Source organism: Candoia aspera, chromosome 3 (genome assembly GCF_035149785.1).
Source record: "Candoia aspera isolate rCanAsp1 chromosome 3, rCanAsp1.hap2, whole genome shotgun sequence".
Taxonomy (NCBI): Eukaryota; Metazoa; Chordata; class Lepidosauria; order Squamata; family Boidae; genus Candoia; species Candoia aspera.
The window spans coordinates 58153511-58168406 of NC_086155.1; the positions used below are offsets into that span (position 1 = coordinate 58153511).

Below are 14896 nucleotides of genomic sequence, written 5' to 3' on the forward strand. Positions count from 1 at the left end.
TTTCTCTGTGAATCTAGAAAAGGTTCTATTTTTATTTTGTCATCTGGGGAGCAGAAGCAACTAGTCTGCATAAGTGTCTTTATTTTCAATTCCATTTCAAAACTACTGTCCCTGCTGGCATCTGCTAAGGGGGTGCCCTCTTGAGGACAGCTTTCTGCCATAGTTTCTGCTGCTCTATCTCCCACTTCTGCTTTGCATCCATCTGAATTTTTAATTTGGTCCAGTGAAATGGAGTATAGCAGGAGCAAAATGGCTTTTCCTATTTCTAAATGTCTTTGTGTTCCCCTGTTCCAGTGCATCCTAGTTCTAAAAGGGGCAGGGAGGGAATGGGTGGGGCAGGGGTTAAGATGAAGCGTAGTTTAGGAAATGTGGATTAAAATTACCTACTGTCTGGCTCCAATTTTGTTTTTTAAAAAAAATCCTGAAAAACTGGTTCCAAAACCAGGCAAGCCCAACTCACCCAGTATTTGTTGCCATAAAAGTATCATTCTTCTGTCTCTTTATTTTGTATGTACAACTTCTTGATCTGATGTTTAATAAAAAAAAAAAAGACATTCATTGTATCACTCCAGCCCTTTTGGTATCAGTCCAGTAATGCTGCCAGTCAGAAATCATGAAAAGGATAGCCATTCAAAGACAATCTGTGCTGCCACTGAGATGCGGATGGGAAGAGTCTACAGCTCCATAATCTTTAACTGGAAGGGGAGGGTATGATTCTTCCTTTTCCGGTATCAACAATCAATCAGTCAATCAATCAATAATATTTATTCAGTCAATGACCAGCTGAACTGGTATCAATGAGATATTTGCAAAAATGCTAAAAGCAGACAGATGATCTCTTCCTCAGACACAGGGTTCTTAACCTGCAGAAGCAGACCATTCAGGCATATGCATGAGGCGTGACTCCTTCTCTCCAGATGCCTTGAACGTCCCCCCACATCAACAGCACCACTCTGGTGGCACTTCTGAATACTGAAGCAGCCAGAATAAAAAGTGTTGCTGCATGGAACAGATGGGTAGGAAGCAGGAAGAGACACAGTCAAATCCTGCGCAGAAGGGCAGATGAAGTTCAGTTATAACAAAAAGGTGTTCATTGATTGTCAGAGGCCCTCAGATTAACTCTATAATCAGTGGGAGCAATTTGGGGATAAAAAGTATATACCTGGGGCAATATATGTTTCATAATGAATCCACTTTCTATTCCTTTACTGCTATCGCAGAAGGAACTGAGAGGAAGATAACATATGCTGTGAAAAACCTGCACTCCCCTGTTCCTTTTGCTGCTTCCTGCAGCAGTCTTTGTAGCTATTACAGTGAGATCCTTTCCAGGATGCCACTTCTCAATAACAGAAACATTTGCTTAGCAGATGATGATCCATTTCTTTCCTTTTTTCTTTTTTTGTTTAAGGACTGATTTCTCCAAGTCTCTAAGAACATTTGTTCAAATTGCAAGAATGCATGTGCACAGCATCCACAAAAGCCCCTACGTGTTCTGGATTTATGTCAGGATAGAGGCCATGACCCAAGTTGGCAATGTAGCGCTGGGAGCCAAAGCCTTCCAACATCCTTTTTGCCAGCTCCCCAATCTTCTCCTGTGGGAAGTGAAAAATTATTAGCAGGCAAGATACGCCATGTTTTCACTCTTCAAAACCATGGGGGAACTAGGAAGACATAGCCTTGCAGAACTCCCCTGCTCCTTTGCCTGGCTTGCTGTAACATCAAACAAACAAGTGGTCAGACTTGACTATAGTTTGTGACCAACCCATGCTTTGGAAGCAATCTGAATTAGGGATAACCATACTTTGCTCATACTAACCACCATTCCAAATGAGTTAGGTAAGTGAAGAAAAGTAGGCAGTGCCTTCAAGCCAACAGGATGCTTTCAATAACAAAATCATGGTTTGAAGGTCATTGATTGGGCACTTGATCCACAGCACAGAAAAAGTGTTGTTAGCAACAGCCCTGTGACCTTCATTAACCTATTAGCAAGATTTTATTTGCATTAGGAAAGGTACTTATCTGTAGCTATACCTAATTCTATTGGGCTAGGATTTAGAAAATTGTCTTTCCTCTGTATCTGGACTCCTGTGTCAATAAAAGGCCTTGGTTACTTGTTTCTTTTTAGCAAAAAGAGACCAAGAACATGGATTTTCAAACTTTTTCAGGCTGCAGAACTGATTAAAAAAAAAATCCCAGAACCCCTGAACAAGAGGGGTGGGGCTTCTGAATATCAGCTGGCAAGCCCTGCCCATTACACTGTTCCTTAGTAGTGAAGGGGGGGAAAAAACTTTCCACAAAGGACTGGGGAGGAAAAAAGGCTTAGACACTTTTGTAGTTTTTTTTTCCCCCCTTACTTTCCACGAGGGATAAGGTAAAATTCTCTGCAAGGGATTTTTTCCCCACTAATCCCTTGTAGAGCATTTTTTTCCTTCCTCCAGCAGAACCCATTCAGGTTCCATGGAAACTAGCTTGAACAAACCCAGGCTAGAAAACAAAGGAATTGATATAAGAAGCCACTGGCTGCAGGAGTGAGCATAACTTGGTGTTATTAACGCATGTTTCCTTACCTTGGATGCATATAGGGCACATGGATCCAAATTCCCTTGTAAGGTAACATTTTGTCCTGTCCGCTGGCTGAAACAGGAAAAAGATATTAAATTGGAGAGGCGCTTAAACAAGTGCTTTTTGGACTTCACTGCCTCAATATGCACTGATAACTGCTAATTTTAAAATAAAATCTGACCCTCAGAAGCTATTAAGAGCAACAGCAGATCTCTTGAACTGAAGTTAATGATAAGCAGCAAAATGCCATTTCTGTCATGTTCTGCAGGAAGACCCAGGTTCTACTCCACTCTCAGCCACAGAAACAGAGTGATTTTGAGCCAATCTCTCTCTCAGCCCAACCTACTTTACAGAAGTTTTTTGTGGAGGGCGGGATAGGAAGAGGGAGTTCTACGTACACCACCTCGAACTCCTGAATGTAAGGCAAGCTATCAGTCAAATCCATCCATCCCTCTTATCTGGCTAACTTCAGTTAAAATGCTGGAGCGGATGAAAGAAGTTACCCACAAAAGCAGTTCTTAGGTAGCTGAGTCAGCACAGAAAATTACAATTTCCCCACATGGTATCTTGTCTTCTTTTGGTTTCTAATAAACCAAACCAAACTGATTTCCTAAAGGAAGAGCAAGAGAACTTTCTGCCCTATCTGTTGCACTGCATTATCCTAACCTGTCCTAGAAAACTCACCTCTACACAGGTGTAATATTTCAAGCAAAGCCTATGACTGGTAGCTTTACTCAATCTTATCTTCAACTATCATCCCTTTATTCTTCAAGTGTCATATGTGAGAGGGATTGGACTTTTATGACAAGCTACCCCATTAATGCAAAACTGAGGAAGTGTGCCATTGGAAGAGATGACACAGATAGAGTTCCCAAGGGAAGACAGCGCATTTCTCACCGAGCATCTCGGGGACATATGGTCCAGTCCAGGCTAACCACTTCATACCCAGATTGTGCCAAATCCTCCAATGCATAGTGTGCATCCTTGGCGAAGATGATCTAGTGGATGGAGAGGAGGAGAAGACAGAAAACAATTAGGATTATGTGGACAGAGTCATGAGTGCTTGGTAATATAGCAATTAAATTCTCTATTAAGAAAAATTATATTGTGTCATGGCTTTAAAAAATTGTCCATGGTGACATGTTTATTTGCAGATTATCTTTTTTTTTCCTAATTAGGCACAGGAAAGGGTGAAAAAGAAGCTTCCATAAAGAGTAATGGAAGTGCCAGCCTCTTGTCCTCTACCCCTGATGATGGAAAATCTGCACTATAAAATCAATCTCTGAAATACCAGCATTACCTCCAGTTATGGTTCAGGAGGGGGCGGTCTCATCTACCTTAAAATCCAAATTCTTTAATTTAGAAGTCTACTTCATATTTTTTGAAGACTCTGTTTTGATAAGTTAGGAAAAAGGAAGTATGACAAAGGAAACTGAAGGAAGAGAGAGAATCTCAAATATTTCCTTTAAGGCTTATTCTCTTTCATTGGCTACTATCAGGATGGCTATGGACTTTTTGTAATAACGGAAGCCATAAGTTTTTCAGTATTAGTTGCTGGGGTCCATAGCCAATTACATCCTACTTGCAGGCACTCCATAGCCATCTGAACATTGGATTACACAGGTCTTAAGTCTGATCCAGCAGGTCTTTTTACGTTCACCTATATTTTTCTCTGTTCTACCTTTATGTCTTCTAGAAAATGTCTGTTAAAGGACTTTCATCCATTGAGAAGAATATATGTTAGGTGAAAATGAGCTCCAGGATCTACCATAATGGGATATTTGTCTTTAAGATAAAAGGAACACTGTCATTCTGGACAGAATAGCTTTAAATTCTAGTTGATAATTCAGGAAGAAACTGAAGGAAACAGTCCCATCTCTTACCATTGGCACCCCAGGGAGAGCATTTTCTTGCAGCTTATTTTTCACTCCCTTAGCAATGGATCGAATGAATGGGAGGGAAAACTCTGCAAACTGCTCTGGCCCCAGATGTCCTGCATGGGACTCAAAAATCTGCAGAGCCTGGCAAAAGAGACAACCAAGAAAACAGAATCACTTCCTGGTTAATAGCTTCTCTCCCTCTTGCCCTCCCACTTATCTGGTAGGCCCTCCCCACTGTACAATGCATTCACTCCAACTTGTCCTGGCATAGAACATATAATTCTGGTCAATAATCTAGGATTCTTCAGCTAGAACAAATCTATGTCTAAATTGCCTTTGGATGCCCTAAAACATGCATTTAGGAGAAAATTACACTGAAAAACCCTAAGATGGTAAGAGTTCATTGTTCTTGTTTTTGCTGAAAGGTTTGTTCCAGGATTAGATTGTCACATGCAGTTTTTAATTCTATTCTCAAGTGAACGAATACAGAGGACAAAGGTTGCAGTTCCCATATATTTGGTATAATGTAAGAATGGGCTTTATGTGGAGAGAATCTATACCAGTACGTTCAAGAAGCCTGGCATAGTTTCCGGTCATATGGATAGATCTGTTTCATCTTAACACTAACTGCAGGCAGTTGGAAGAAGGACCAGGACCAGTCAGCAGACTCTTACTGTCCTGGCTGTATATATGAACCAGCTGCAAGAAATCACCTCTTGAAACATTTTGGGAGAAGAATAACAACTTTCTGGAGCTCATATGGCCAGATTAAAAAATCTTGAAAGTAGAAGGTGACTTGGTACTTCACATATCATTTGCTATGGTACAGAGTTGTGCTCTGTGAAATGCCATCAAATTCAGCTTTGATCTGTTCTCATGAGTGCTATTCTCAAATCTATTCTTAAAAACAAGAGAAAACACAATCGGATATTTATGAAAAGCTATGCTCTAAGATTAGTAGCCTAAGCAATACAGTGCTGATTTCTTGATTCAATTATTTACCCTTCCTTGAAGGGATTGTTTTCTGCAGAAAGATAAAGGGAATAGTACACCTTCAGAAACTGAGGACAGACCTATTTACTGAACTGTGATGCCTACAAACTTATGGGCAGAGACTGTTCAGGGTCCACTCACCTGAGCACCTGCAGCCACCTGTCTCATCAGGTATTCCACAATCACATCAGTCAATAAAGTGAGCAGACGATAGCTGGCCTCAGGATGCCGGTAGAGCCAAGCCTTGGCTTTGGCCATTGTGTTGGAGCCACCACCTTCAATCATATAGGACATCAAAGTCCACTAGGAGTGAGAGAGCAGAAAGGAAAAGCACATATTAATAAAAAAGTCTACTTCCAAAGCCCATCATGTCCAAGCCAGCCTCTGTAATTACATGAACCCTGCATAAACAGTGAAGCAGTTATACTCTAAACAGATTACATGGTTGGCATTGCACTTGCTCTCTTCTAAAATTATATCAACATTTTTCTTATACTCTGTTCATTTTGGAAAGTTACACAACCCATCCAGCAAAGTACTTAGCTTGTGAAGCAATTAGTTTTCATGTTCAGCCAAGGCTATTGGAATGGAATGCAATAGATAAAATCCCATCTGGCTCAAATCACATGCCACAAGATAAAACTGATAGATCTTTGTGGAGTAGATGGCTGGCTAGCCAATTGATCTAACTATTAAGTTAAGGCTGAGGAGCAAGAATATAAAAGGTCAGGCTGGAAGTAATAAAGAACCAAACCATTTTCTCCTTCCTAAAGGACTTGTTAAATGCTGCTGCCGAAGACTCAGAACCCTCCTGGCCTCAGATAGCAGCACAGGTACTTAGCATGCCCCTCTGTTACCCACTAGGAAAGTGCAGAGGTTCAAACCGGGATTTCCTGTAAGATATGTATTTCCAAATAGCTGTACTCACCGGAGCACCAGAGAAGCCAATCAGAGGCACCTTCCCCTCCAATCTGTGCCGTGTCAGCGTGATCGCCTGGAAGACATAGCCCAGTTCTTTTGCCACATCGACCCTCTGCCGAAGCTTCAGCAGATCCTCCACTTCCTTTAATGGTTCTGGAAATGTGGGGCCTTTTCCTGGCGCCATTACCACTTCCATGCCCAGTGCCTGAAAGAGAAAATAAGATGTGGTACAGAACTCATTTTTGGTTTTAAAAGTTTATCAGCTTCTCTTCCCCCAAGTAGAATCATTAGCTATACGTCCTTGTCCCCAGCCATTTCTCTTACCTGAGGCACCACCAAGATGTCAGAGAAGATGATGGCAGCATCAAAAGGAAAGCGCCGTAGAGGCTGAAACCGAAGACAGTGGAGACAACACTTGCTAAACTTGCTTTTAACTAGACTTTTTATACTTATATATTTGAAACAGAGAGGCAGAATCTAGCATTCACGATGGTAGTGAAAATATTTGAAAATATAAAGCAATTTGATTGAACACTCAAATTCAGAGAGAAAAAGGGGCTAGGATTTTTTATGATGCACAGTAGTTGCCATTCTGTTTGGAGCATTTTTCTATATGAAAGAAAATTAAGAAACTGTAACTGCAGGCCTCTCCAGAGGCAGCCTTAAGTGTTTCTTGGATAATCAACAAATCCAGCATTGCTGCAACAAGGCACAATCTTGCCTACCATAAACATATATTGTGCACTAGAGAACTCCCCTATAAACCAGTTCTATTGCTTTTCAGAATCCCATCACCTCTGATAGTGCTATACTGTTAATATTGTTCATGTTCCACCAATGAGACACCACCCTTTTAAATATATACTGGAATTCACAGGGAGTGCAAGACTGGCTAACTCGACAGGGGGAATTTCTTGTACATTTGGAGTAGAATATAATTTTATAAAATGTGACAATTAAAGAGGATCTTCTGAAGCGCTACTATATGACTGGAGGGTGGCAATGATTGTCTGTATGCATTTCAATTGTGCCACCAAAAATGCTGGTAATCCTGGGGCAATGTGCTGGATGGAGAGCTTGCTGATCTCTTCAACTTTGGGTCTAAAGAAAAGGAGAAGTAATTTGGTTCAAGAAATTTCGTCCTGACTGACCAGGCAAGCCCTCTCTCTCCCTCTCCATATGTGTGCATATGCACAGACACATGTAATGCTTTAGTTACTAGGGGATGATATTCTTCACAGCTTGAAAAAGAGGGAATTGCTGCTTAAATACCTCTGGGCTCCATCAATCTCTCATGCCCAGTCTTAGACTCCACAACCCCACTGCCTCCTACTCTAAAAGAAAAGCCCTTAATGACAAAGAGGAGACCCATAAAAAATAATTGGGGGCAGTATTAATTAGTGACAACAAAAACAACAATTTAAATCAGAAAAAAAAATTGAACATGCACATGATTGGAAAACCATTAAGTAGCTCAATGAAAAGTATTAAAAGATTATGAAAAACCATTTTTAAAAATATTTTTAAAAGGATATTAAAAAGTAATTTTTAAAAAGCAGAAAAAAATTTAATTTTAAAACCAAAATTATATTCAGATCAAAGAAAAAGCTCCTAATGGACCAAAATAGAATGAGATTAATGTGTGGAAAAAAAGAAAAAGAAAAAACATGTTTTTTTAAACATGAATATTATAAAAACTGACTGAAGTAATGTTTAAAGTGATGCTGTCAGCCTGACAATGAACATTGAAAAAATATTGACGTTGTATAACAGTGTGAGAGAAAACAGAAGGAAGCATTATATAAACATGATATTAAAAAGCAGAAGAAGAAATCTCAAAGCAGTCAGCAATGCATATAAGTGTTTTGCAGGCAAATAAATGAAACTTTAGGTCATTAATATGTTTTCAAAAAGAAAGACAAAACTACATTGGCTAAATAAAGATTAATGAAAATATTCAAAATTATGTTCTGATAGAGAACATTAAGAAATACAGGCAATGTATCAGTGCAATAAAGATGAATAAACAACAGAAACAGAAGAAGAAAAGACACCCAGGATACACAGACATTAAACAAGTGGAGCGGAGGTAACATTAGAAAGGAACAAAAGAAAAACAGGCTTAAGAAGTAAGTGATGTTCTGAACAAAACTGAAGTCCTGAACTTCAGTCCTAATTAAGAGCAACATAAAGCTCCTTCCAAGGTCATCCATACTTGCAGAGTGAGTTCACAGCAGGTCTCTGGTGATCGACAGGTCTCAAAGAAATCCTGAGCAGCTCGAGTCTCACGGAATTCTGCAAAATGATTAGAAAGTCAACAGCCCCTGAGAGTGCATTGCACCCAAGAGAACAGGCCTTGGCAGTAATTCTACTCATGTTAGTTGATTGATTACTACATGCCATGAGGTTGGTGTCAACTCTTAGCAATCACCTAACCAGACCTTCTCCAATATCTGTCCCCATCCTGGCCTTTCAGGTCTCCCAACAGTACACCCATCACCAGCGTAATTGAGTCCACCCACCTTGCTGCTGATCCTCCTCCTCTTTCATTCCACCTTTCACAGAATCATGGACTTCTTGAGAAGCTGTGTTCTCACATATCCAAAATATGATAAATTTGAGCCTGGTCATTTGTGTCTTGAGTGAGAACTCTATTTTTTGTTTGTTTGTTTTACTACCCATGGTATTCTCAAGAGTCCAGTCCAACACCAAAGTTCAATACTCTTTCTATCCTGCTGCTTCAAAGTCCAGTTAGTCACATGGCTAAACCATAATGCATTTAGTGGTTTTAGTTTGTAGAAATTGTAGCTTATAAACTATGATTTATGCCTTAGCATTGTATGTGAATCCAGCCATTTATGGCATATTCAGCAAACCGTGGCTTGCACTATGTGTGAACCAGACCAGAGATGTTGTGAGGAAACAGCTCCAAGTGCCAACAGTATGTATCAATGCTTTTCAAACATAGTTGAGTTTTTCCTCCTGACTCATCCAAAGGGGAAAGGCTATTCACTTCCAGGATCATCCCTAGAATCTGACCTTTAGAATATTCTTTCCCTTGCCCTCTTTCCATTTGGCAGAAAATTCACTCTTACCTCATATTTCATGGCTAATATGTCTTTATTGATATAAACAGTCCATACCCACCCCAAGAGAGGCAGTTTGGTGTAGTGGTTAAGGCATCAGGCTAGAAACCAGGAGATGGTAAATTCTAGTCCCGCCTTACGCATGAAGCCAGCTGGGTGACCTTGGGCCAGTCTCAGCCCTAGGAGTAGGGAATGGCAACCACTTCTGAAAGACCTTGCCAAGAAAACTGCAGGGACTTGTCCACTCAGTTGCCAGGAATCAACACTGATTCGAAACCACCCCAAAATACTACCAATCACTTTCAAAAAGCCACAGGGTAGAGAAAAAGCTACCATATCTAGCCTCCAAAATCCAGATAACTACTAGATGGCAGCAAAGTGTTGAGTCCCTTCTCTTTGCTGTTACCTAATGGCTATATGAACTTTTACTGACTAGACAGCAGAAACAGTATCATTGGGACTATAATTCCATTCAGCTCAACCAATATGGTCAAATGATAGGCACTGAAACCAAATGGTATCTGGAAGCCATAAACCATGCACCTCTTCTATAAATTCAGGTCATCCCTTCTGCTTTAATTACCTGGCAGGTATCTTCCTGCCTGTCTCATGCACCAAACAGGGGTGTATTTTGTCTCTTCTCCTCGTGCTGCTCGCAAGAATGTATCATTTTTCAATTCAGGAAATCCTGTAGGACTAATCAGAGGAAAGCAAAGGCAAAATGAACATAGAAGATGGAGACTTTGAATCTTCCGGATCACTGTAGGCAGTAGTATTAAGCAGTTATTTCTCAATATAGACTATATAGCCTTCCTTAATCTAGGAATTATGCGAGTGGAAATCCTGCATCTGTACAGGAAAAACTGGATAATATCTTTAAATTCTTGTACTTCCTTCTTGTGGTTAAGGATGCTGTCAAAAGTTAATGGTTTCTGCCATAAATATTGTGGCAGCTGATTGCAGGGAGAAAACAACATGCATGGCTTTGGGAAATCTTTCCACGCTCTTCACCAACAGTGGCCATGGGAGGCATCTGTAATGAAGTAACACGCTGCATCTGTGTATGTGCATTTCTGCTTCCTCTCATATGGTGTCTGTGCACTGGAAGCACAGAATGGGTTCCATGTGTTCTACTCTGGGGCACACGAGAGTAGGAAGGGTGCTTAGAATAGAGCAACTGCCAAGGTTCAGAGGTGTGCACTGTGGGAATTTGTTCAGGATTTCTTTTTCTCTGTGCCCCTGGCTGGGTCCAGCCCATTTTTACCATGATCTTTCTTTCGCCGGCTTCTGTGTCTACACCAACTTTGGTCCCATGTTAATTCACTTTTCGGAGTGTGATCCTGCTGACAGGCAGGCAGGCAGGGTCCCACCCTCTTCACATAATTGCTTTCCAATATTCCAAAGGGTTGGGATAAATGAACAAGGCAAGGAAACCAAAGGTTCTGGAATTCTTTCCAACCCCTCTAGCACCAGAGGCCTTAGGAAGCATCTGTATTTTCTCCCATGTAACAAACTAATGTGTCTGTGTGCACTTTCTCCCCAGGCACTAAGCAGGTTGTATGTATACCTGTTGCACACACACAAAGCACTAATTAAATGAGTGCACATGTGGGTTGCCTACGTTTGTGTGCTCTCCTCCTGTATTGCATCTATGTGTATTTGTGTGTATGTGTACCCTGGGAAGCACAGGGCAGATGGCATATACTCTGTTCTTGGTCATTTGCTCATGAAGAATGCGGAGTTAAAATGGAGGTCCCATAGGGATGTACTATAATTTTTTTCTGCATTTTTTTCTGCAATCCCCCAGCTTGTTCTGATCCATTTTCAGACTTGATCTTTCTTTTGCCAGCTTCTCCCCAGATATCAAATTAAGTTCCATTCTGTTCCATTTTCTGAGAATCATCCTAATGATGGCAAAACAGACAGAATCCTGAGGCCCTTCAAGTAATTTCTTTCCAGCATTCCACTGAGGCAGAAAACCTGAAGGAGTCCCATCCAATGGCTAATTTTTTAAATAAAAAAATACCAGGTCTGTTTTTTTCCTGGAAGGTATGATTGCCCTAATTGCAAAAGGAAAGCATTCTGAAGATTTTCCAAAGTATTCTTAGCACTGTTCCCTAAATAATGTTATAAAATAAGCTTTACTCTTACATGCAAACTGCAAGTTCTGAATGTAGCACTTATTCTCCATCTCCTGTTGATATATATTCAAATGCTTCTAAACTTCTAAACCCTGCCTTGGGTTTTGCATATGCACTTATGTAAACGGTTCTCAGATGAAAGCAGGTTTTTCTGTGTTTCTCAAGAAATATAAAACAGATGACAGAAAGTAAATGGCAGCTAAACCATAATTAAATCTTGCAACTGAAACCTGAAAAAGCTAAAGGTGTTTACTGGCTGTTTCTTTTCTCAGCTCTAGGTTCTTCTCTGTACTTCTTACAGGCTGTTATTTCCTTATATTAATTATATAATCCAATGCTTCAAACGGAAAAAGCCATCCTCCACACACATACCAAACTATCCCATGAACTATCACTAATTATCCATGCCAAACACAAACAGTTGTATTAAATGAAGAGTGAATTATTTAACCTATTCTAAAGCCCTTCCACTATGCTACCATTTCTACTCACCAGTTCAAAAACAACCCACAATCATCTTCATTTATGTTGACTCAGAAACACAACAAGAAACTAAAATCATTGCCCCATCCTAAGCACCTATCTGAAGGACCTGCAACAACCAAGTAACTCCCCCCCCAAAAAAACATACTGTCTCTCCACACAAAATGAAAAGAAATTTAAAAATTTAGTAGCCTAACTTTGTAAGGGTTGGTCCCCTGATAATAGAAATGGAAAACTGACTGAAGTCTGACAATATAAACCTCTGCTCCCTATGCCTTGACCACTGAGGCAGAGATGCAAAGATGTCAAGTTAGCATTCCCCTTGCATTCTTCCTGTGGGGGAAGTGGGGGGCTGAAGTTCAGGGTTGGGATGAGGGAAGAGATTCCTGTAATGGGGAAAAACCCATCCTCCAAACTCTGCAGAACTCCAGCCCTTCCAGCTGAAAGCTACTATCAGAGCAGTTTCTCTTACACCACAGCTGAGCTCAAGGTAAATCTCTTCAGCTGTCAAAGAGCCATAACAGTATAAAATTACACATGTGTAGTTTATCCAGAAGCAGCTATAGATTTCAAGTGCCCCTAGTCACTATGCTACTGTCACAGAATAGCAATGGTTTTTCTAAGGTAGCATACATATCATCTTTTTTTCATTATGTGTAGAATAGCAGTTAACTCTTGATTATCTGCTTATATTATCAACATCATTGATCAGGCAAAGAACAATCTAGGAATATTAGTGTTTTAAATGCAGGGTGATTCTGAAACAAATTTCCCTAAATTCCAGGGGCTTATTCCCAGATAAGTGTCCATAAGCTTCTAACGTAAATGGACCGTGCATCATAAGAAAAAACTCTACATTTTTACAATCCCCTTCTCTGAAACTGGTAGAATTGTACTGACCTACACATTACACATGCCATCCCAAATTTAATTACTGATCAATCACTTATTCATCAGTTAATTCAACTACTTCCAGAAAAATGCATGTATTTTTTTCAAGTAACCATTCCTCCCAAATGTACTTCCCTTAAAAATGCAAAATTAAAAGAACTGTTATGTTCAAGGACAGCTGCCAAGGTCTTATGGAGCTGTGCCTCTCAGAATTCCAGCCATCTTGGTTAGAAAGTCTGTGAGTTGAAGTATCAATACACTAGGAAGGCAAAGGCTGGGGAAAGCTATTCTCTCTAAAGAGGTTTAAGATACAGTAGGTGAATTCACTCTGTAAGCAGGGAGTCATGTATTGACAATGATTGCAGAACTGGGACCTTATAAAGGGCCCTTTGGACCTCAGATTGAACTGGACTGTGCACCTGTACTTTTTTATTGCAATAAGAAATGTTCTTATTTGGAAATACCACTCCCAATTCTATCATCCCACTTCAAAAATAAACCCCATGGAGAACTTGGTTTCATGTCACTGTAGATAATATATTACATAATGATTACATAATATTTTCACTCTTTTCACATTTATATTTCTACTTCAGAAGGAAGGTAACACAGACAACAGCAGCCTGTAATGTTCCAGTTGTTGTGAATTGTAACTCTTATGTTCCCTGACCATAGGCCAACTGGGGCAGATGGGAATCAGAGTCCAGCAATAACTGGAAGCATACAGGTTCTCCTTCCTAGAACTAGGGAACAACTGAAGAGAAAGGGAGATTTTCCGAATACCAGGCTCTTATGCTGCTTCCCACACCCACAGACCAGCTCAAAGAGGGTACAAATGAGATATTTGAGCCCCATGATTTTTCTACAGCAGAACAAAACGACTGCTAAGACCTATTTTCTGCTATTATTATCTATTCACACATTAAAAGCAAGTAGGACGAAAGATAATGAGCTCCACCGGTGTTCAGCTCAGGACGGAATGAGGGCTTCTAGCTGGCTCCTGCTTACCCTGCGTGCTCAAACTAAGTACTAGCACAACCAGGGCTGCAAAGCACTAGATTTCTTAGCGAGTGGCCTCCTTTCCCACTGCCCGGGTTCCTGGGCAGCATGTCGGCACGTGAAGCTACCTGCTGCACCCACTGAAGACGTAAGGATTCTGCCGTAGGGGGTAAAAGGAAAAAAGGCAGTAACTCCATTTCTTGGCGCATAACCCGGTGCGTCTGAGAATCAGAACCCTCCACTGCTGTCCCCCCGCCCCTCCATCCGGCAAGCACCCCAAGTCCTGCCAGCCGGCTTCGGACGCCTTCGTCACGCTGCCTAATTTGCCGTTTGTCAATGCCCTCCGACTGAACACACGGCAGTCTTCCCCAGCTTGGTGCCATGACGGTTAGACTACAATTCCCAAAGTCCTAGCGGCCATAGCCACCAACCGCGAGACTTGGGAACTGTGGGAAGTGTAGTCCAGTAATGTAGAAGGCACCGGAACAGAAAGAGAAATGCTATTCGATCCCGTTCTTTCGCCTCTGCAGCCGCTACTCACAGGACCATCCCGTTCTTTTCCATCTTGCCCTCTACGCTGCAGCCCGCGTCTTTTTCCCGCCCCTGCTGCCTGTCAAAAGAAAAAACACCTCTCCCCTCGACTTCTGGATTCTTTTCCTGACTGCCCTAATTGGTGCTTATGGGATCCGCCCAAGGCTTGCGTCAGAAAAGCTGGGCACCATTACCGTAATGACTGCTGTGGTAGCTCCGGAGCAAAAAAGGGAAAACCAAAGAAGGCTCTGGTCTCACGAACTGACCCTCTGAACCATAAGCTGGCCATGCCGGTTGAGTTCGACTAACGCTCAGCTAAAATACGACTGGTGGTTTGGCTCAATGTGTCGCTCGAACAGCCACAGTGGGGCCACTGTATCATGTTAAATTCATCCAAGAAATTGGGTTA

The 14896-nt window shown here is 41.1% G+C and overlaps 1 protein-coding gene across 2 annotated transcripts; it reads right to left on the reverse strand.

Moving 5' to 3' along the window:
* Positions 1 to 482: 482 nt before the first annotated feature.
* UROD (uroporphyrinogen decarboxylase) lies at positions 483 to 14576 on the reverse strand. Of its 2 annotated transcripts, XM_063297829.1 has the most exons (11): positions 14498 to 14572; positions 11594 to 14113; positions 10026 to 10138; positions 8572 to 8651; positions 6681 to 6743; positions 6364 to 6561; positions 5577 to 5738; positions 4446 to 4583; positions 3460 to 3560; positions 2568 to 2634; positions 483 to 1592 (listed from the first exon to the last, which is right to left on the reverse strand). In XM_063297829.1, the coding sequence occupies exons 3-11, from the start codon at positions 10051 to 10053 to the stop codon at positions 1428 to 1430; spliced, it is 1002 nt and encodes a 333-aa protein (XP_063153899.1). In that variant the 5' UTR covers positions 10054 to 10138; positions 11594 to 14113; positions 14498 to 14572; the 3' UTR covers positions 483 to 1427. The 2 variants fall into 2 exon arrangements, with proteins under 2 accessions (XP_063153899.1, XP_063153898.1); XM_063297828.1 differs by lacking the exon at positions 11594 to 14113 and having other exon boundaries at positions 14498 to 14576.
* Between the last annotated feature and the right edge of the window lie 320 nt (positions 14577 to 14896).